Source organism: Pristiophorus japonicus, chromosome 21, assembly GCF_044704955.1.
Source record: "Pristiophorus japonicus isolate sPriJap1 chromosome 21, sPriJap1.hap1, whole genome shotgun sequence".
Classification (NCBI taxonomy): Eukaryota; Metazoa; Chordata; class Chondrichthyes; family Pristiophoridae; genus Pristiophorus; species Pristiophorus japonicus.
The window spans coordinates 83,397,100-83,419,754 of record NC_091997.1 but is presented as its reverse complement, the minus strand read 5'-3'; the positions used below and the strand labels follow the sequence as shown (position 1 = coordinate 83,419,754).

General features: G+C 45.9%; 1 protein-coding gene across 2 annotated transcripts in view; it reads left to right on the top strand.

Moving 5' to 3' along the window:
- The first annotated feature begins 6,092 nt into the window (after window positions 1-6,092).
- Window positions 6,093-22,655, top strand: part of LOC139234149 (zinc finger protein 609-like) — a 181,049-nt gene continuing 164,486 nt past the window's right edge. For both annotated transcript variants that reach the window (XM_070865138.1, XM_070865137.1), the window contains exon 1: window positions 6,093-6,996. In XM_070865138.1, the coding sequence (XP_070721239.1) occupies window positions 6,217-6,996 (780 nt within the window). In that variant the 5' untranslated portion in view covers window positions 6,093-6,216. The remainder of the gene's footprint in view (window positions 6,997-22,655) is intronic.

Here is a 22,655-nt window from a genome sequence, read left to right as displayed (position 1 = left end):
CAGATCTCTGCGCTCCTCCAATTCTGGCCTCTTGTGCATCCCTGATTTCCTTTGCTCCACCATTGGCGGCCGTGCCTTCAGCGAGCGAGGCCCTAAGCTCTGGAATTCCCTCGCCAAACCTCTCCGCCTCTCCGCCTCTCTGCCTTTCCTCCTTTAAGGCGCTCCTTAAAACTTACCTCTTTGACCAAGCTTTTGGTCACCTGCGCTAATATCTCTCTATGCGGCTCGGTATCAAATTTTATCTGACAATGCTCCTGCAGAGCACCTTGGGACGTTTTACTACCTTAAAGGTGCTATATAAATGCAAGTTGTTGAATAGGCCTCATTTTGTAAGTTGAGCCATGTGATCTATGACTGGACGTTACTTGTGACTCTTGTCATAAAAATGTCCCCAAGGCCAATAAGATTGCGCAAACCCGCCCACAGGATTCGGAACAAAATAGTCCCTCCCTGTTATATGTTCCAAATACAGTTAGTGGGTGTCGAGAATGGAATGCTTGTGTTTTCGAACGTCTCACAAGGCTGGGCAGGGCCCATGAGACGAAAAAGCAAAAGGATTTCCCCTCCACAATTTTGGCTCTGTTGAGGACGATAGCTACATTGCATTTATTGTGTAGCTGTATAGTTCCTGTTGAGCGGGAGGTGGGGCAGATTCAAGTGATGGAATAATCCATCCTTGTTTGCAAAGTTGTCCCATTTTCTTGCCGCTGAACTTTATATAGAGTTTTAATCTGGACAATTGAGGATGGCCTACTCCACACGCACCCCTCCAATATCTGGAGATGTGACCATTAATCGACCACAGGCTTTTTTAGCAGAAGATTTCTGTTTATGGAACTTGCTCCTGAATGGTATCACAGCAAAGAACTCCAGCCTTTGTACATACAAGATCGAATGGAAATGGAGCCCATTGCGAGTACTCTTATTTCCTATCTTTTTAACCAGCTTCTTTTCCAGTCATTTTCTCTACTCTGACTTCCTGTGGCTTTTGATGTAATTTGTTTTCTTTCATGTGGCACTTTGTCAAAACCTTTCTGAAAGTCAAAACTACATCATGAGGAAGTTGGGGGTTTATCAGGTAGGATTCCCCTTTCCGTAACTATACTTTGCTTCTTATTTCTATTCGGATACTGACTATTCTTCAAAGTCACTTCACATTTTTGTTTGGCATTAAAAGAAACATTTTGAGATTTGAGGTGCAGACTGTATTCCTCCAGCTTTCCCCCTTAGAATAGATAGCTTCCATTTTTGTGCCTGATCTTGATATTGGAATAATGAGCTTGTACTTGCCTGGGTCAAATTTGTCACCCCTTTTCAGAGGTGATTGCTACGATAGTTTCTCCCAATTCTGTGGCACCCTCTCTATGTTTAGCAACTCTCCCTTGATAACAGTCGATGCTCTACAAGTTTCCTTCCTGGTTTCCTTAAGCATCCCAGGATATATCTACAGCAAACTTCCAGCCCTGGGATATGTTAGCTTCAACTCCATAACTTATCAAGTATTTCTGCCACACTGGCCTCAAAATCCTGTCGTGTTCTGAGCAGCAAGTTGGTATTTGTAATATATTTGCTTCATGTGTTCTTTGCTTAAGAATTCATAGCAACACATTGCTATTAAGAACTAGTTGGTTTATTAACAAAGGTTTAATAATCACACTACACATTACCAGTTCATCCACTAGGCTCACAACTGCATACCTCATCATGGATGACCTCGACCCAACTCGGGTTTTATTGAGTCTTGTGAACATCACGTGACTGGCTAAACCACTCGCAATGTACCTGTGAGCATACTCGCAGGTGCAATCATTACAGTATTCATCACTCCAGTGAGTATGTCTAGGAAAGATTCATTTGATTTTTTAACAATTTTACCTTCTTTATAAATTCACTATCAGTATTGTCTCTGACTGCTCTTTACTGATACGAATTTGTCAGCTAATGGTCATTGTTAACTGGGTAGAATATTGATTGAAAACAAGTAAACTAAGTGGATTACATAGAATGGACAGTGCAAAAATCAGCCATTCACCCAACTGGTCTATGCCAGGGTTTATGCTCCACACGAGCCTCCTTCGACTCATCATCTCACCCTATCCCCATATCTTTCTATCCCTTTCTTCCTCATGTGTTTATATAGCTTCCCCTTAAATGCATTTGTGCTATTCGCCTCAACCATTCCTTGTGGTAACAAGTTCCACTCTCTGGATAAAGAAGTTTCTCCTGAATTTCCTATTGGATTTATCAGTGACTATCTTATATTTATGCACCCTAGTTCTGGTCTCGCCCCACAAGTGGAAACATCTCTCTGTGTACTCTATCAAACCCTTTCATTACCTTAAAGACCTCTTTCAGGTCAACTCTCAGTCTTCTCTTTTCTCGAGACAAGATCCCCAGCCTGTTCAATCTTTCCTGATCGGTACAACCTCTCAGTTCTGGTATCATCATTGTCAATACTGTTTGCACATTCGCCAGTTCCTCTATATCCTTTTTACAATATGGAGACCAGGACTGTGCACAGTACTCTGAGATTTCACCAAGATTCTATACAAGTCAAACATAACTTCTCTGCTTTTCAATTTTATTGCACTAGAAATGAACCCTAATGCTTTGATGCTTTTTATGGCCATATTAAACTGCGTTGCTAATTTTTGTGATTTGTGTATTAGTACTCGCAGATCCCTTTCCTCCTCCTACCCCACTCTTTTCCAAGGAGTAAGTGGCCTCTTTATTCTTCTGACCAAAATCCACCACCTCACACTTATCTATAGTGAAATTCATTTGCCAGTTACATGCCCATTCTGCAAGTGTATTAATGTCATCTTGTATTTTGTTGCTGTCTTCCTGAGTATTAACTATACAGCACCCCCTAATTTGCCTTCCAAATGGTTTATGTAAATAGTGAGCAACAGTGCTCCCTGCACCGGCTCTTGTGGAATACCACTTCTCACCTTTTGCGGTCTGAATAACTACCCTTAACCGCATTTCTGTTTTTTTGATTTGTAGCCAACTTGCTATTCATTCTGCTACTTGTCCTCTGCCTCCACATGCTCTAATTGTAGTCATGGGTCTACTATGCAGCGCCTGTGAATCTCCAAATATATTATATCTATCGCATTACTCTTATCTACTTTTTTTGTTACTTCAAAGAATTCAGTAAGGTTGGTCAACCAAGACCTTCCCTTGTGAAATCATGCTATTATATTTTGCGGTTATCTTTGCGGGGGTGGAGAGAAACTTTATGGCACCTTCCTTCACATTAAAAGGGTGGGGTGGAGTCCAGAGGGCAGACAGGATCTGCCCTTTTGGATACAGAAAAAGGGTTTCTAGTTGAAAGGTTAAAACACAGCAGAGTGTCAGGGTCAGGCCTGTACATTGACGGGCAGTGTCAACCCTGCACATTGACGGGCAGTGTCAACATGGCTCAGGTGGGAGAAATCCCATCTTGATCCGAAAAAAAAATATGCAGAAGGACAGAGACAGGCTAAGTGACTGAGCAAGCATGTGGCAGATGGAGTATAATGTTGGAAAGTGTGAGGTCATGCACTTTGGCAGAAAAAAAATCAAAGAGCAAGTTCTTATTTAAATGGAGAAAGATTGCAAAGTGCTGCAGTACAGCGGGACCTGGGGGTACTTGTGAATGAAACACAAAAGGATAGTGTGCAGGTACAGCAAGTGATCAAGAAGGCTAATGGAATCTTGGCTTTTATTGCAAAGGGGTTGGAGTATAAAAGCAAGGAAGTCTTGCTACAGTTATACAGGGTATTAGTGAGGCCACACCTGGAATACTGCGTACAGTTTTGGTTTCCATATTTACGAAAGGCTATACTTGCTTTGGAGGCAGTTCAGAGAAGGTTCACTAGGTTAATTCTGGAGATGAGGGGGTTGACTTATGAGGAAAGATTATGAGGGGACTTGACAGGGTGGATGCAGAGAGGATGTTTCCACTGATGGGGGAGACTAGAACTAGGGGGCATAATCTTAGAATAAGGGACCGCCCATTTAAAACTGAGATGAGGAGGAATTTCTTCTCTGTGGGTTGTAAATCTGTGGAATTCGCTGCCTCAGAGAGCTGTGGAAGCTGGGACATTGAATAAATTTAAGACAGAGATCGACAGCTTCTTAACCGATAAGGGGTTATGGGGAATGGGCAGGGAAGCGGACCCAAGGCCATGATCGGATCAGCCATGATCGTATTAAATGGTGGAGCAGGCTCGAGGGGCTGTATGACATACTCCTGCTCCTGTTATGTTCTTATAAGGTTGTGGGTCCAAATGCCACCGTGGACTTGACTGCATGATCTAGGCTGACACTTGCATGCTACTGTGGCTGGGATGAGTGCGTAACTCAGGTGGAGTGGGCACTCTTCAAAGTTCTCCTGATGTCATCTCCAAATTCTTTGCTTACCCCCAAACAATTTCAATTGTTGTGTATGCAAAATGGCTGTTTGCATTTGCTTACATAATAGTGATTACACTTCAAAAGTAATCCATTAGTGTAAAGCACTTGAGGACATCCTGAGGATATAATAAGGCCCTCTATAAATGTTATTTCTTAAAGGTAACCATCCCCTTAACCTTTCTGTATCGGGAGTTGTAAAATTCCTGCATTTTCCTGCCCCGTTGCTTCTCTGACTGAAATCGAAAGCAGTTGGAATACCACCCCAGCTAGCTTGCGATTAAGTGAACTGGGTGAGTGTTACAGATGAAAGCCTCTTGTTTAAATTTAAGAATGTAGGAACAAAAAAATGCCGTTCTGTCCATTTTGCTCCGTGTTTTCTCATGTCCTGTCTGTCCTCTGAGCTCCACCACATCCTTTTCACGTGAGGGAAGGTGCCATAAAGTCTCTCTCCACTCCTGCGAAGATAATCGGGAAAAACCTCGGTGCTGTGTAAAATAAGAATGCAAAATGGTGGCAAAGAAACAGCATGTCAATCTGAAAGAGAAAGATAGGTTCACATTTTGGGTGTTGGTCTGCATAACAAGTGGACGAGTCAGACTGGATAAAGCCCTTTTATAGGACTGGTGAGGACAAGTCATGACTTGTCCAAGAGAACAAAAAGGGGAATGTAGAGCAACAGATAAAGGACGAGAGTTCATAATCTACTTGTGTCTTTCAACAAAGTGGCAGCGAATGGCTCTGAACGGCCTATGGGCAGGTTTTAAATGCTGGAGTGAGGGTTAAAGTGCTGTGATTGTCACTGAGGATTAGATGGGCAGTGAGTTGAAAGATGAAGGTACGCAGGGTGAGTGTGACAGTTCAGATTTTCAACAGGAGTATTTTTATCCTCACAAAATATTAGTCGAACTCTTCTACCCCACATTGTTTGCCCTCGTGTTGTGAAGAGCTGCTATCCTGTTTTAGGCGTCTGAAACCAGGGCTGGCTCAAAGGGCAAGTGTTTTGGACATTATTCACTTGGCAAAGCCCTCAATCCTGGCATTTGCCAACTTGTTTTATTGGTAAAAGATTGCGTTTAATTAAATTTCCGTGGCATGTGCATCCTTCATTACAGCACCCTTCATTTCCCACATTACTACAGTGTAAAGCGCTTTGAGACGTCCGGTGGTCATGAAAGACGCTATATAAATCCAAGTCTTTCCTTCATGGAAAGCCTGCTCCAGGTTTATTAGGATTAAAATGTATACTTGATTCTGGAAAAATGTGAATTCTTTCTGTACTTCAGTCTCTTTTCCAGGGTGATGGGGAGCGGGCAGAGAAGTGGAGTTGAGGCCAAGATCAGATCAGCCATGATATTGAATGGTGGAGCAGGCTCGAGAGGCCAAATGGCCGACTCCTGCTCCTGTTTCCTATGATCTTATTATGATGTCTGCAGCTTGCCAGCTTCTCTGCTCGTTATTGTCTTGACATTTCTGTGCCCTTCAATGTCCAGCCTATCACCACCCTCTAGTTATTTGCCTATCATTGCCACTAGCTGGTAGACTGCTCCTGGGTGGCTTTTCTGTGTTTTGATGTCTGGTAGATTGGCACCATATAATTTCTGTGTCTCTGTGCTGGGTGGCTCACTGGCAGATTCTGTCCACCCACATCCAGTCATTCTGTCTCTCATGTACAACTTCTTACCTTTTCCAGGCGATGATGCACTCCCATCGAAGGAGAGGCTGTGAGGACGGGACAATAAGAACCTAACACAGCGGCACTCGTCCAGGGCCACTGAGAAGAGAAAGGAATCTTTTCACAAGGAAGGTGAACCTAAGATGTCCTTAAGCAGCAGCACTTCAGCTGGGAAAGGTGTGGATTCGAATGCTGTTGACGCCTACGACAGTGGGGATGAGTGGGATATCGGAGTTGGGAATTTAATCATTGACTTGGACGCAGACTTGGAAAAAGACCAGCAGAAAATGGAGATGTCAGGATCAAAAGATGGGAGCATCCCAGTGCCGAGCGCGGTGGCAGCTCTCCCAGAGAATATCAAGTTTGTCACGCCAGTTCAAGCACCTCAGGCCAAAGAGAGCAAATCAAAGGCGAAGAGGAGCAAAAATGCAAAGGATGGTAGTAAATCTGTGTCTGCTGCTTCCCTCTACACTGTGGGAGAATCGGGAAACGGGAAGAAAGAGATACAGGGGCGTTCCGGAGACATAGCGAATCCTAGCGGACTGGGGTCTTCCAACAGCACGTCCAAAGGGTCGGAGAAGGGCCCAAAGACTGTCCGGAATGGGGCCGGGTCGAAAAAGGAGAAAGAGGGCGGATCGAGCAAAAGCAAAAAGGATAAAAGTGAGAGCAGCGGTGGTGTGCAGCCGCCTCCCGGGAGTGATTCAAACGCTGCACAACAGCTGGGGCTGGGGTCGGGGTCAAAGGGCAGCTCGTTTGAATGTGCTCAGGGCACAAGTTGCCCAGAAGGGGCTGCGGTTCAAACGCTGGATTTAGGAAACGCCCCACTGGATAGCAACACCATCTCCAACCTGTTGGGAATTAAAACCGAAGCCGAGGAGATTGAGAGCGAGTGTCGGCCGCTGAAGAAGATCAAAATCGAGAAGGTAAGAGCAGTGGTTGTTTTGATCCAGATCCAGTAATGAGATTGGCATTTGTTCATCAGACCTCGTAGGGAGAGGTCCAGTTTGTGAAATCTCTTGTCTGGAGTATAAAACTAGGGAAGTCCTGCTACAACTGTACAGGGTATTGGTGAGGCCACATCTGGAGTACTGCGTACAGTTTGGGTCTCCTTATTTAAGGAAGGATATACTTGTATTGGAGACAGTTCAGAGAAGGTTCATGAGATTGATTCCTGAGATGAAGGGGTTGGCTTATGAAGAAAGGTTGAGCAGGTTGGGCCTATACTCATTGGAGTTTAGAAGAATGAGAGGTGATCTTATTGAAACTTATAAGATTCTGAGGGAGCTTGACAGGGTATATGCAGAGAGGATGTTTCCCCCCGGGGAATCTAGAACTAGGGGACATAGTCTCAGAATAAGGGCTCGGCCATTTAAAACGGAGTTGAAAAGAAATTTCTTCTGAGGGTTGTGAATCTGTGGAATTCTCTACCCCAGAGAGCTGTGGCGGCTGGGTCACTGAATATATTTAAGGTAGAGAGAGACAGATTTTTGAATGATAAGGGGGTCAAGGGTTATGGTGGGGGCGGGCAGGGAAGTGGAGTTGAGGCCAAGATCAGATCACCCATGATCTTATTGAATGGCGGAGCAGGCTCGAGGGGCCAAATGGCCTACTCCTGTTCCTGTCTCTTGCATTCTTATGTTTTGTGCAGTGACAAGTCAATTCAAATACCCATTGTGCATCCCAACCAGCCAATGGCTATTGAAAGGACAGTTACTGTTCAGGGCCCCTGAACAGCACAGCTACAAAGAATTATCAGCGTCCTTTTATATTTATTGCTTTTTGCCGAGTTAATGTGCACTTGTTTTTGTTTGTCTCTCTCTGCTCATGACATCATTTGGGGAATTGGCTAGGAGAGGCAGTCATTGGGGGATGTGGCGGGGGTGGGGGGGGGGGGGGTGGGGGCGGTATTGGTGCACGGGAACTGAATTAATGCCAGTGGGGAGAACTCATGAGCTGGCTCGTGAATATTGCAGCTTGCTTGCACTGTCATTTACCTACCCGGGTGTCATCAACTGCACGAGTGTGTGATGCTCAATAATTGAGAGAGGGGAACTAAACTCGAGAGTGCAAAAATTCACGATTGTGTGTACGGGTGGCTGGTGAGAATTACCCGTTAAAAGTTTAGTCTTCAGCTGGTCCAGGGGGATTGGATTCCCCGTGCTGCAGTAACGATTGACACTTAAACCCAGCCGATCTCAATAAATACAGATGGTGCATCTTGTTGTCTGATGTTGAAGAAGTCACTGGGGGCGGGTGGGTGGAGTGGGGGGGAGGGATTCAGTTTAATTAATTCAGCCCAGCCTGTGACTGGTGGAGCAAGGAGTCGGCTGATGTTTCGCAGTATTGTCACCATGCGATTTCTCAAGTGAGAGTGCCGCAGTGTTGCAATCAGCTGGTAAGTGTGGGGTCATGAGTTTATTTGATGGGTCAGTCTTGTGCCGAAGTGAATTGTTGTCGCCTGCTTATAAATGCTCCTAACGGTTCTGGTTGCCTTGAACTGTGACAGATGAGATGTAATTAGGAATGATCGAGTATCCTGTCCGTGAATATGGTGAGCTGACCAATAGCAAATCCTGAGTTCCGGTTCTGAAATATTAATATGGAAAGCGGTGCAGTATAGAACTAAATTGAAAGCAAACAAGCTGATTGTTTCTCCATGCTGGTGCTGATCATGATGTCATGAGAGGTGATGTTATTGAAACGTACAAGATTCTGAGGGGGCTTGACAAGGTAGATGTTTCCCCTCGTGGGGAAATCTAGAACTAGGTTCAGAATAAGGGGTCGCCCATTTAAAATGGAGATGAGGAGGAATTTTTCTCTGAGGGTGGTGAATCTTTTGAAATTCTCTACCCCAGAGAGCTGTGGAGGCTGGGTCACTGAATATATTTAAGGTGAAGTACTTTAACGATAAGGAGGGAGCAGGCAGGGAAGTGGAGTTGAGGCCAAGATCAGATCAGCCATGATCCACAACCCAATGCAATTCTCTTCTCCCTCCCCCTCCCCCTGCTCCCCGCTCTCTCCTCCCCCCCCCCCCCCCCCCCCCCCCATGATCTCACGTGCACACTGCAACGGCAAGTGTCAGCCTCAGCTCAGTTATCGCACGCTCGACTTTGAGTCAGATCATGGAGGCAAATCCCATTCCACTATTCCATTATCTCAGCTGCCACTCCAGGGCTATACTGAGGGAGTGCTGCTCTGTCAGAGCTGCTGACTTTTGGATGAGACATTGAATCAAGATAACTGTCTGCCTTCTTGGGCAGATGTAAAAGATCTTGTGTGTCATTATTTTGAAGAATTTTGGGAGTTTCTCTCTATTTATCCCTCAACCAACATCATTAAAGGCAGTTTAATTAGTCATTAATTCATTGCTATTTGTGGGACCTTGCTGTTCGCAAATTGGCTTCCGCTGTGTGACGACTCTTAAAAGTACTTGATTGGCTATGAAGCCTGAGGTTATGAAAGATGCTGTATATATTCAAGTTCCTTCTTTCTATTTATATTGCAACAAACCTGCCAATTCTATCTTGTCCTTTCTAAAAGTATTTTTAAATACTAGGATGTTATGATTCAGTGGTCATGTGCAGTTTTTCTGTGTTTCTGATTTTACCCGGGGCCCCATATTTGCTTGAGGCCACTGTCAAAGGCTGCATATTTGGCTTGAGATCCTGTACACAGGCCCATGAACCTGTGTGCTAATTAGCCCCTGCTGTATACAGCACCAACAGTCTCATTTGCTAACTGAGTGCTGTCACATTTTGTGATTGACCTGTTTGAGGTTCTCGAGAGCGGATGAAATTAATTGGATGTGTGAGCACATTCTGCATCCGCCCCCCCTTACCAAACAAAACCGTCTACAAGAGCTCTGAGGGTCCGTTTATTACCTAATAGTAACGCTGTAGGGACTTTAATCTTTGTACGCTGGTTTACCACAAAGGTTTCAACATCCTATAACCTAGATTGAGTTTAACTATTCACCTCTCTGCATGTTTACTGACCACAGAGCATATTTTCCAAGTCAATATTTGGGCACCTATTTGGCACGGTGAGGAGTGCGTGACTAACATCGGCTCCTCAATACCAGGGGCATAGTGAGGGGAATCTGAATAATGCAGACTCAATGTGAGGGGTACAATGGGGAGTGTCTGAATAACGTAGCCCTCCAATAGGAGGGACACTGCGAGGTGAATAATGGAGCGTGAGTCACATTCATGGTGTCTAGAGATCCACAATCTGAAGAATGGCTTGTGGGGGACAGAGCGAGTACAGTCACGACAATGAGGAGTGGGATTGGGTTGGAGGTTAGAGTATGGGAGAAGCAAGGGGAGGGGATGAGCTAAGACTGGGTACTGCAACTGCAGTGTTTGAGTTGGTGGAATTGAGCCCATGTTTGCGTGTTCTCCCCTGACGCAAGTGGATGGATTTGGAGAGTGCAGTGTTGCTTGTATTTTAAAAAGAGTACTATCTGAGCACATCGTGTATGTCACTGACAGCCTCCTGTGGGAAAATTACTTCAAAACAACAGTGACTCAGACATGGGGAGAAAGAAAAACGTGCATTTACATGCTGCATTTCACAACCTCAGGATGTCCCAAAGCACTTTACAGCCAATGAAGTACTTTCTGAAGTGTACACCCTGTTGTAATGTAGGAAATGCAGCAGATAATTTGGACACAGCAAGCTCCCACAAACAGCAATGTGATAATGACCAGATCATGTTATTTTTAGTAATGTTGACTGAGGGATAAATATTAGCCAAGACACTGGGGATAACTTCCCTGCTGTTCTTTGAAATAGTGCCGTGGGATGTGCGCACACATCGCAGTGTGGGCTGCCCTGGGCCCCTGGCCCCGACTATATGTTAACAACAATACTTGTACTGGACTGAAACACTTGTTTTCTCGAACCATGGTTTTGAGCATCGGGACATAAGAACCTGCTTAGCAAGAATTATAAAAGCCAGTGGGCAAGCATTGCCACTGGACCAAGACCTAGCTCTGTCAAGCCTGTGTGGCTGGTGTGCAATGGCCACCACACGTTAAAAAAAATTCCACGCACAGGCATCTTCCACCCTTCAAGATATAGTTCGGGATCCGGAATATTAGGTCCTTCATGGAAACACCTGTGAACTCATCCCTTTTCGGTGTGGAAGCAAGTCATCCTCGCTTCGAGGGACTTCCTGTGATGATGATCATGGGATCTTTTACATCCACCAGAGAGAGCAGATGGGATCTCGGTTTAACGTCTCATCTGAAAGATGGCATCTCCGACAGTGCAGCACTCCCTCAGCACTGCACTGGAGTGTCAGCCGAGATTTTTTTGTGCTCAAGTCTCGAGTAGAATTTGAACCCACAACCTTCTGACTCAGAGGCGAGAGTGCTACCCACTGAGTTACGGCCGACACACAGACTTTGTCGTTCTGCTGGTTTCCAACAAAATGACTGTGTACCCACTGACTAGCAGCACAAGTCTTTTTAAGAGATCGCCAACTCTTGTCTCCTGGCTGCTTGTTCCTTATGCTGTCGAAGAGACAGGAAATTGGCCAGTTCTCATTTCCATTCACTGTCCGGTGACCTCTGTTGGAGATGCGCCAGGTGAGAAGAGGATGGGAGGCGGGCAGGGTGGCGTCCAGTATAGCACCACATTCCCAAAACCAGTACTGCAGTGCAGATCATTCATCACATTGCATAGCACAGTACCTGCAGTGTGCACTGGAGAAGTGACGGACCAGGAATGGCTGTGACCAGCCGCAGTGCAAAGAAGTCATTGGCTCGTGTGTGTTCCTGTTACTGGATCACGTGCTGTGCACTAATTCTGTTTATACAGTCAGCAGGATGTCGGTGTAAATGTGGAAACGTTAGTCAGTCACCTGATCACAGAGCTGTGCAGGAGGAGGGGCTGAGACACCTGCTCCATGGCTTGGGGTTTATTTTTAGAAAGAAGAAGCGCCGTTCACAACCTCAAACGCTTTATAGCCAGTGAAGTTCTTTTTGAAGTGTAGACCTGTTGTAATGTAGGAAATGCAGCAGCCAATTTAAGCACAGCAAGCTCCCTCAAACAGCAATGTGGTAATGGCCAGATAATTTGTTTGTGATGTTGATCGAGGGATAAATATTGGCCAGGACACCGGGGATAACTCCCCTGCTCCTCTTCGAAATAGTGCCATGGGATCTTTTACGTCCACCTGCGAGGACAGATGGGGCCTCGCTTAAAACAAATCTCATCCGAAAGGCGGCACCTCCGACAGTGCAGTTTTGAGTGTCATCCTCGATTTTTGTGCTCAAGTCTCGAGTTGGGAATTGAACCCAAGACCTTCTGACTCTGGCGAGAGTGCTACCCACTGAGCCACAGCTTTAACTGTTGAGTGATCTTTAGCTTGATAGTGGGCTGTAACTAAGCTGGTGCATTCCCCCATGTCTGTGATTTTAGCGCAGACTGTGGTCGAGCACTAATGCACTATTGAATGCTGAGCTGTGAGATCCTCCAGCCGCAGATAGCTATTCGAGCTGGGAGAGAGGAAGGAGGCATCAAAGACAAACCCAACCAAGCTCTCACTTATTGGCCACGCTTGGATAGTTTTCCTTGGGAGACGCAGCACGAACCTTCCCTGATTTCACCACCTTCCTGGATCTGGGAGCCACATTTACTTTCAGCACTGTAACCTAACCATTTTATGGGAACCAGCTGGAACAAAATGAGTGGTTTAAAGGTTCATGCGCAAGAAATGCACATGTGCATGCCTGAAGTGTGTGGGGGAGATCCTGCGCCTGGGGACTTGTGGCCAGTGTAGGTGCAGACGTTGCTTTCACTGAACTCTGAAATCCTTCTGTAATGTAACTGGGCCGTTGGCACAGCTAGCATCTCTAAGCACAAATCCAGTGCCCCCTTCCTCTATTAATCATCATCATAGCAGTCCTTCGAGTCGAGGTGAAAAGTTCCCGGGTGTTTCAATGAAGGACCTAATATTCCAGATCTTGAAGTGTGGGAGATGCCTGTGCGTGGATTTTTTTTAACGTGGTCGTTGCACACCAGCTTGGCAGAGCTAAGTCTTGGTCCAGTGACAAGAGTTATCCAAGATGATTGGAGACCAGCACTGCTGCACGGACCTAGTGCGCACATATTTCGCAGTGTGGGCTGCCCCTGGGCTCTCGCCTCTTGTGGGCCCCGAACTCGTGCCTCTCCTGGGCCCCGATCATGTCCCTCTACAATCTCTCGCCGCTCCTTCGCCCCGACCTTGCCGCTCCTGCAGTACCTGTCCACGCTCCAATCAGCGACCTGGATCTTGGTGACGTCCAATCCACTCTTCGCTGCCGTTGCTCTCCTGCTCCCTGGAGTGGTACGCTGCCACGCTGCTGCTTCCGCTCCCCGGCCTGCTCCGATGGTGCTCGCAGGCAAACGGGGCAAGGGCCAGGTGAACTGACTGCACAAATGACAGCCTGGACATTGATTCCCACAAGGCTAGCCGTAGCTCACTGGGTAGCTCTCTCACCTCTGAGTCAGACAGTTGTGGGTTCAAGTCCTACTCCAGAGACTTGAGCACAAAAATCTAGGCTGGCACTTCCAGTGCAGTGCTGAGGGAGTGCCACACTGTCGGAGGTGCCGTCTTTCGGATGAGACGTTAAACCAAGGTCCTGTCTGCTCTCTCAGGTGGATGTAAAAGATCCCGTGGCACTATTTTGAAGAAGAGCAGGGGAGTTATCCACGGTGTCCTGGGGCCAATATTTATTCCTTAAATCAGCATAACATAAAACCAGATTATCTGTTCATTATCACATTGCTGTTTGTGGGAGCTTGCTGTGCTGCTGACTTCCCTAAATTACAACAGTGACTACACTTCATAAAGTACTTAATTGGCTATAAAGAGCTTTGGGACCTCTAGAGGTTGTGAAAGGTGCTATATGAATGCAAGTCTGTCTGTCTTCACGGTGTGGCTGGGAGTTTGCCCTTTGCAGTCTCGTTATCTGGTGAGCTGGCCGTTGGTTGTAGAAGTGGAGTGGTTAGATGGTCTGAGGAGTAGCTGCTCTTCGATATCTGATGGGCAGCTGAGGCCCATTCAAAGGCACATGTTCTCCCAGGCAAGAAAAGAGAGAGAAGGGTATGTGGGGACTGGGTGTTTTCGACCTCAGAAGTACACTGGAGGCCACTAGACAGTGAACCAGACACCATTCGGCTGTGAACTCTGGCCTGTGTGCGCAGCAGCACTGTTTACTCCTGGCATTGATGAATTGTTCATGGCTCCCCTGCTGATTCCATTACTGGGGCCGTATCTCCGAGGTTACAGCTGCTTTGTGCAATGATGGACCCATTGACACGTGATATTTTCCACATTGAACAGAAACAGTTGCTTGGTCAGTGCAGAATGGGTATTTCCCATCTCCTTGTGACCTGGAAAGTCAGACTCTGGGCACCATCACTGGGGACATAGTGGGAGCTGGGAATGACACTGTTGTTCCCAGCACCAGGAGTGATGCAGTTGTACAATCTGCACAAGAAGAGCCCCTCCAGGCACATTGATGAGTGAATGCTTCTGGATCAGACAAAGTTTGGGTGTGTACTGTACATTAGGACCTGAGATTTTCACTTGGTTCTTTCTTCTGACATCGAGGCAACTCACTGGCTTTAGCCCCGCCGTCACAGTTTGATCAGCTTATTGCTATCGGTGTCTCTCAGGGCATGAGGTGAGTTACAGTGTCTGCCAGGGATCAGTTCGTCACTTAACTCTGAGCTACATCACAGCACTTGTAGTGCGTGGTCTCGGTCTAATCAATTTAGTGTGGATATCCGTCTGTAAATGTGGAACGCGGAACTCTGCTAACCGCGTAATGCCTTGGGTTCTGTAACAATTCGATGCGAGTCGAACATCCGTGCAGGTTTTATGTTCTGTAAATCTGGGGTGTCATGTACCTCTTCACATATTGCCAGCCCCTCGTCCCACGTGGGTCTGTCTCCCTGCACCGTGCCCATAATGAGAAATGCAGAGGGAGGGTGGGTGACTTGCTGCCACTCCTTTGGGAACGTTGCTACGAAACGGGTAAGTGTATGGAATAGGAAGTGAGTCTTTTGCTTGTCGCCAGGGTCAGATGATTGTATCATTGAGGGCGGGGGAACTGAACCCCAGAATCATAGAATGGTTACAGCACAGAAGGAGGCCATTCGGCCCGTCGAGCCCATGCCGGCTCTCTGCAAGAGCACCTCAGCCAGTCCCTTTCCCCGTAGCCCTGCAAAAAATGTTCTTTCCGGTACTTAGCCAACTCCCTTTTGAAAGCCGTGATTGAGTGCCTCCACCACGTTTTCAGGCAGTGCATTCCAGATCCTAACCACTCACTGGGTAAAAAAGTATTTTCTATATCGCCTTTGATTCTTTTGCTAATCACCTTAAATCTGTGTCCTCTGGTTCTTGACCCCTCCGCCAATGGGAACAGATTCTCTCTATCTACTCTGTCTAGACCCCTCATGATTTTGAACACCTCTATCAAATCTCCTCTCAAACTTCTCTGCTTTAAGGAAGACAACCCCAGCTTCTCCAGTCTCTCCACATAACTGAAGTCCCTCATCCCTGGAACCATTCTTGTAAATCTTTCCTGCACCCTATTTAAGGCCTTCACATCCTTAAAGTGTGGTACCCAGAATTGGACACAGTACTCCAGTTGAGGCCGAACCAGTGTTTTTTACAGATTGATAATTTCCACACTTTTGTACTCTCTGTCTCTATTCATGAAGCCCAGGATCTAATGAGCTTTTTAAACTGCTTTTTCAACTGCCTTGTCATATTCAATGATTTGTACACGTATACCCCTAGGTCTCTCTGTTCATGCAACCCCTTTAGGATTGTACCCTTTAATTTATATTTCCTCTCATTCTTTCTACCAAAATGTATCACTTCACATTTTCTGTTAAATTTCATCTGCCACGTGTCCGCCCATTCCACCAGCCCTGCCTATGTCGTCTTGAAGTCTACCACCATCTTCCTCACTGTTCACTATACAATACTTCCAAGTTTTATGTCATCTGCAAGTTTTGAAATTGTGCCCTGTACACCCACATCCATTAATCTATATCAAGAAAAGCAGCGTTTCTGGTACCAACCCCTGAGGAACAGCACTGTGTACCACCTTCCTGTCCAAAAAACAACCGTTCACTACTACTCTGTTTCCTGTCACTTAACTAATTTCATTGTCATGCTGCCACTGTCCTGTTTGTTCCATGGGCTTCAACTTTGCTGGCAAGCCTATTACGTTGCACTTTGTCGAACAGCTTTTGGAAACCCATGCACACCACGTCAACCGCATTACTGCATCAACCCTCTGTTAGCTCATCAAAAAAAAGAGGAAGATGCAACATCTTTTCTGAAATGCATTGTTATTCCCCAAATTTCTCTCCCTTTCTTCCCTCCTGATTGTCGATGACCCCGAGAGCAGGAATCTTTGGTCTCGCTGTGATTTCACAACATGTACTCTGATTATTGCCTGGCCTGGGCTTGACTCCCAGCCAATCAAATCAAACATACTCTCCTCCTCTGGTTCCTCCTCATCTCCAGGTCTGTAGAATTATAGTTTAACTTATCGTCTCGTCTTCCCCCCCCCCCCCCCCCAAAGTGTTTTATCAGTATTGAACATGGGTGGAGTTGTAATTGCGGATATTTGGAGGAAGACTGCCCGTGGAAAAAGTGAAAGTCATTTGGCTGACACTTTACGATAAGTGAGGAGAGATTGTTACCTGGAGTGAATGAAATGCACTTGCTCGATAAAGCTTATTTTGCAATTTTTTTCCTGCTCCTCCATTAGTGCCTTGTGTTGTGAATCATTTCTGTCAAAGTATTTTCTGTTTTATTTTGCAAACCAATACATTGAAAAAGCAAATAAAAGCCTTCATTGCATGTCACAAGATTGGTTTCAATGCAGAAGGGCCTTTAGTCCATTTTCTTTATTTCTCTAGGTGCGAGTGCATTTATTGCCCATCCCTAGTTGCCCAGTGAAGCATTACTAATATAATAACTGTTTTTATGTGACAGATGTGGCTCAATTGGTAGCACTCTCGCCTTTGAGTCAGAAGGTTGTGGGTTTAAGTACCGCTCTAGGAACTTGAGCACATAAATCTAGGCTGACACTCCAGTGCAATGCTGAGGGAGTGCTGCACTGTAGGAGGTTCCGTCTTTCAGATGAGACGTTAAACCGAGGCCCCATCTGCGCTCTCAGGTAGATGTAAAAGATCCCGTGGCACTATTTCGAAGAAGTGCAGTGGAATTATCCCCAATGTCCTGCCCAATATTTATCCCTCAATCAACATAACAAAAACAGATTAACTGGTCATTATCACATTGCTGCTTGTGGGAGCTTGCTGTGCGCAAATTGGCTGCCATGTTTCCCACATTACAACAGTGACTACACTTCATTGGCTGTAAAGTGCTTTGGGACGTCCTGAGGCCATGAAAGGTGCTATATAAATGCATTTATTTTTCCATCTGAACTAGCGAATTTCCCTTTCATTTGGCACTACAGTACTTTCAGGCTGTTGTGATGGTTTCCCTGGGTATAGCTTTTCTCTGTTTAATTATTGATGCAGATCATTTTATTCATTTTTGTCAAAGTGCTTATTGATTTTCATCCGTTTCAATTACAAAGTCCAGATGGTGAATAGTCAATTGTTTAAATCCAAAATGGAACCAGCTGTGCAAACTCAATCCAGCTTTCTGCTGAGCACGGTCTTCAAACCCGACGGTTGTTCAGGGTCAGTGAAAGCGTTAACGGTGTCCCCTCCCTGACCTTTGACTCCGCAAGGTCATTCTGATCTTTAGAAAAACTTGACATGACTTGAGATGGATGGATAGAAGCTGTCGGAATTGAAAGTGCGAGGCAATTACATTAATAATGGAGAGAAAGGTGGACACACTTGAGGTTACTGCACTGCGTCGCAGGGTTACTATCTGTGCTCTTGACAGTTAAAACAAAATTCAGTTTTTTCATTTGCTTTGAACACTTTCATTTATTAGTTATAAAAATATTTGCGATGGGGGACAAAAGACTGTTTCACTGGAGTATTGTGTACAGTTTTGATCTCCTTGTCTAAGAAAGGATATACTTACCATAGAGGGAGTGCAGTGAAGGTTCACCAGACCCTGATTCCTGGATGGCAGCACTGTCGTAAGAGGAGAGATTGGGTCTGTATTCATTCGAGTTTAGAAGAAGAAAGAGGGGATCTCATTGAAATGTATAAAATTCTGACTGGTTGGATAGACTGGATGCGGGGAGGATGTTTCCCCTGGCTGGGAAGTTTAGAACAAAGGATCGCAGTCTCAGGATACGGGGTAGGAAATTTAGGACTGAAATGAGAGATGTTTTCACTGAGGGTGGTGAGCCTGTGGAGATGGATAGATTTCTAGAAACAAAAGGCATCAAGGGGTATGGGGAGAAAGTGGGAATATGGTGTTGAGATAGAGGATCAGCCACAATCATATTGAATGGCGGTGCAGGCTCGAAGGGCCGAATGGCCTACTACTGCTATTTTCGATGTTTCTAACAGCCAGGATGAGTCCAGTTGCATAAGGGTTCCTTTTCCAATTAGTATAGAATTACATAGAATGTTACAGCAGAGAAACTTAATCACCCAATTGTGTTTCAAATGTCACCTGCAATATTAATAACATCCCCCATCCCTCCCTCCCCCCCCCCCCCCGCACTTGAAGTATTTTACTGGTAAAATAATGGAGACTGGACCAATGGCTGAAATGTCATGTGATGAGCCTAGAGTTGGCAGTCGGGTCCTGGGAGTGACTCGCCTTACTGACATCTCAGTCAATGAATGGGATGTGGTCCAGGGACAGGGAACAGCACCGGGGGAGTGATGAGAGAACCTTGAGTTTAAGTAACATAGAAAAAGGAAGACTTGCATTTATTTATATAGCTCCTTTCACGACCATCGGATGTCCCAAAGCCCTTTAACCAAACTCCAGAGTAATTGGGTCAGAGTGCCGGTGCAAGCACGCAGAGCTAAGGATGGCAAGTCCTGATATAGTGGGATGTGAATTTGCTTCATTTTCACCTGAGGCAGTCTCTGGTCATGTCATCCAAGGCTGAACCTGTACTAGTTGAATGGCCACTCGATCAGAGATGTGCAAGGGGGGTGGGGGGCGGGATGGGACGGCGGGTGTTAATATTGCAGGTAGCTTTGACACCCTGCTCCCCCACTTGATTTTCATTTGAAGAAGCCCCTTTTATTACTCATGTACATGCAATGCTCCCAGGTGAAAACATGGCAGCTTTTATTTTCCACTGAAAAAATTACTCCTTTCTCCATTCCCAAGACTTCATAAATGAATCCCCTCAATAACCTGAACAGCATTTATTGACAGCAATGCTAAACGTCATGGAGCAGTGCAGGTGAGGGATGCAGAGCCTCATGTCAAGCATTTTACTCATGAATATTTGCTGGTAGTAGATTCCGCTGGTTGGGAAGGTATTTGAGTGTTTGTAACCTGCACGGTGTGTTCTCCTGAGTGCCGGTGGTGGATGGATTATACATAATAGTTACAGTCAGTACGAGGGCCTGTGGAGTATTACACCTGTCGAGTACAGTAATCCTTGTACTGTAACACACTGATCCATTACTAACCTACCTAGTCACACTGGCAACAACCTTTGGAAAAGCAAACATGGGGAAGTTCAAACCCAGGGGCCACAAATACAAGATGGTCACTAATAAATCCAAAAGGAATTCGAAGGTTGAGCTCGCTACCACATGGAGTGGTTGAGTAGCCCAGAAGCATTTAAGGGGATAGGGGGAGAAAGGAATAGAAGAGTTGTTGATGGAGCACGATGAAGGCGGGAGGAAGCTTGTTGGGAGCACAAACACTGGTGAACGGGTCGATGCCGATCACCCCTGTGCTCGCTGACCTACATTGGCTCCTGGTTAAGCAGTGCCTCAATTCTAAGATTATCATCCTTGTTTTCAAATGTAATCTCCTCCAGCCCCACAGAGAGATCTGCGCTACTCCAATTCTGGCTTCCTGAGCATCTCCGATTTTAATCGCTCCACCATTGGTGGCCGTGTCTTCAGCTGCCAAGGCCCTAAGCTCTGGAACTCCCTCCCTAAGCCGCTCCGCCTCTCTACCTCTCTTTTCTCCTTTAAGATGCTTCCTAAAATCGGCCCTAATAGCTCTTTTTGTGGCAAATTTGGTTTTGTAATGCTCCTTTGAAATGCCTTGGAATGTTTTACTATGTTAAAGGTGCTATATAAATACAAGTTGTTGGGTCGAATGTCCTGTTTCTGTCCTATAACATTTTAGGTAAATAGTCCTGCCACAGATTTGTTGGGAAATTCAATGACTACAAGATAGGCCCTGTTCACAATTTCCTCTTGCTTGATAATGCTGCCTCTGTGCACTGATAACCACTCCTAATACTGCTCGTGGGTTACTGTTCCACATTCTCCGCAGTCCTTTTGTGTTTTTGCATTTGATGCGCTGGAGCGTTTGGTTAATTGCTGCAGTAATCATCATGGTATTTGATCACCGAAGTAGTTAGGCGCCCTCTGATTATCGCCTTGGCTGCCAAGCTCGAACTCTGTTGTTTGCTGAGGGACAGGATGCTGTGCGTTGTTCACTGGACTCTGTGATCTCGACCTTGAAGTACTGCTGCTGTGAGAACTCTTATTAGCAGGTGCCCCTGGTGGACTCTTGCTTTGTTCTGTCACAAACACATTTAGGCTAATTGTTAAAAATGGTTGCTGGGGTTTCCTGCGATGTTGCTTTGGGCCCGACAGCATGCTTCACTGCAGTTTAACCCTTTGGAAGCTGGACTGGCCTTGTGCCTGCGACTGTTAATAATCCCTCAGTATTGGCGAGCGATGAAGCGGATGAGTGGAGCTGGCGCGACAGTTCTGGTAATGCTGTTGCACGGGTGACCAGTTCTGTCAGCAGTGTGTCTGACCTTGAATTGCTGTCTGCGATCTAAACGATTCAGGGTGTCCCCTAATGGGACAATCGTTTGCTGCCGCTGTACAGAGCGTGGATAAACTGGTAGCTTTGCAAAGATGACCACTGTGACTGAGTGAAAGGATCTGAGCCCGCTCAAGATGCTTGCATGTTGCACCCGTCCAATCCCAGAGTTTCTAGGCACACCACAGTGACTGTATTTTCGCACAAAGATCTGCTGCTATGCAAAACCTTATTGGGCACTTAATGGACCAAATTTTTCTGAGTGGGGCATCGCGTGCCGTCTGCTGTCAGTTAAACTTTTCCCTGCGTCCTTCAGTCCGAATATAATTTGCGCCGTATCTTGCTGTAAGTGCGAGGTGATGACTGGCATCTGGGACCAACAGTCCCTGGCCAAAGACCGCCCTTAGTGGAGGAAGTGCATCCGGGAGGGCGCTGAGCAACTAGAGTCTCGTCGCCGAGAGCATGCAGAAATCGAGCGCAGACAGCGGAAAGAGCGTACGGCAAACCTGTCCCACCCACCCTTTCCCTCAACGACTATCTGTCCCACCTATGACCGGGACTGTGGTTCTCGTATTGGACTATTCAGCCACCTAAGGACTCATTTTAAGAGTGGAAGCAAGTCTTCCTCGATTCCGAGGGACTGCCTATGATGATAACCAGTGAGATCTATGGATTGTGAAACAGTGGAGTGACAGAGTAGGAGGGTGAATCAGGTACAGAAAGAGAAATAGAGAGGGAAAGAAAGATTGGTAGAGACAGATCGTAACAGTAAGAACATTTAAAAAAATGTATCACATGCAGGAACGAGCCCCAACAGTTTAAATAGTTCCCTTAAATTGCTCCTTATCTGGGCCAGAGCTGTAGCTTGGCATTGTGTTAACAATTGCATTGTTAAAAGAAAACTTAGATTGTTGAGAACAAGCCCTAACTTTTGTGGCGAGTTTAATGAGCAATTAATGTGTAAATCTGGCAAGTTATTAAAAAATAACTTGGAAGCTGTGCGAGACCAGCAAGCGCTGGAGATTCACAGCTCACGGCGTATTACTTCGCCCCTTGGCCTTATTGGCCAATTTGTGCATTAACCATGGCATGTGTTGTGAACTCGCTATTATTTTTCCAGGAGATTTGGCCCACTATGTCACAGACTTGGGGGTAGCACACCACAAAACTTCAAGATTCATTTTATAGGAATGTCAGTGGTACTATCTCATGGCTTCGGCAAGTGGGTGCAGTGATGTCGACCTTTGTTGAAGTCGGAGTGTGCATTTACAACACGTTTTGTGTCACTCAAAATTAAGTGCTCAGAAATGGACCAATTAAAACTGCATGAGGTAAATTCTTGAAAAAAGTAACCAAAATTTGACCCTTGCAATATATACTTGCTATTCTGTGATGAGCTCCATCCAATGTGCTTTACAAGATTCTGACCCTCACCTCCCTTCCCTTCCTCCACTGTGACACAAGGACAGCACCCCACAAGTCCCAGGAAACAACATATTACACCGTCCCTTCACCCCCAAGTCACACATCAGCGAACAGAGCATAGCTTTACATAGTATCGTAAGTGAGGAGAGGTGTTGGGAATTTGTGAACCAGGCCATCACCCCTCGAAAGTATTATTTTCTTTCCCACTGAGGATATTGCAGTTCCTTT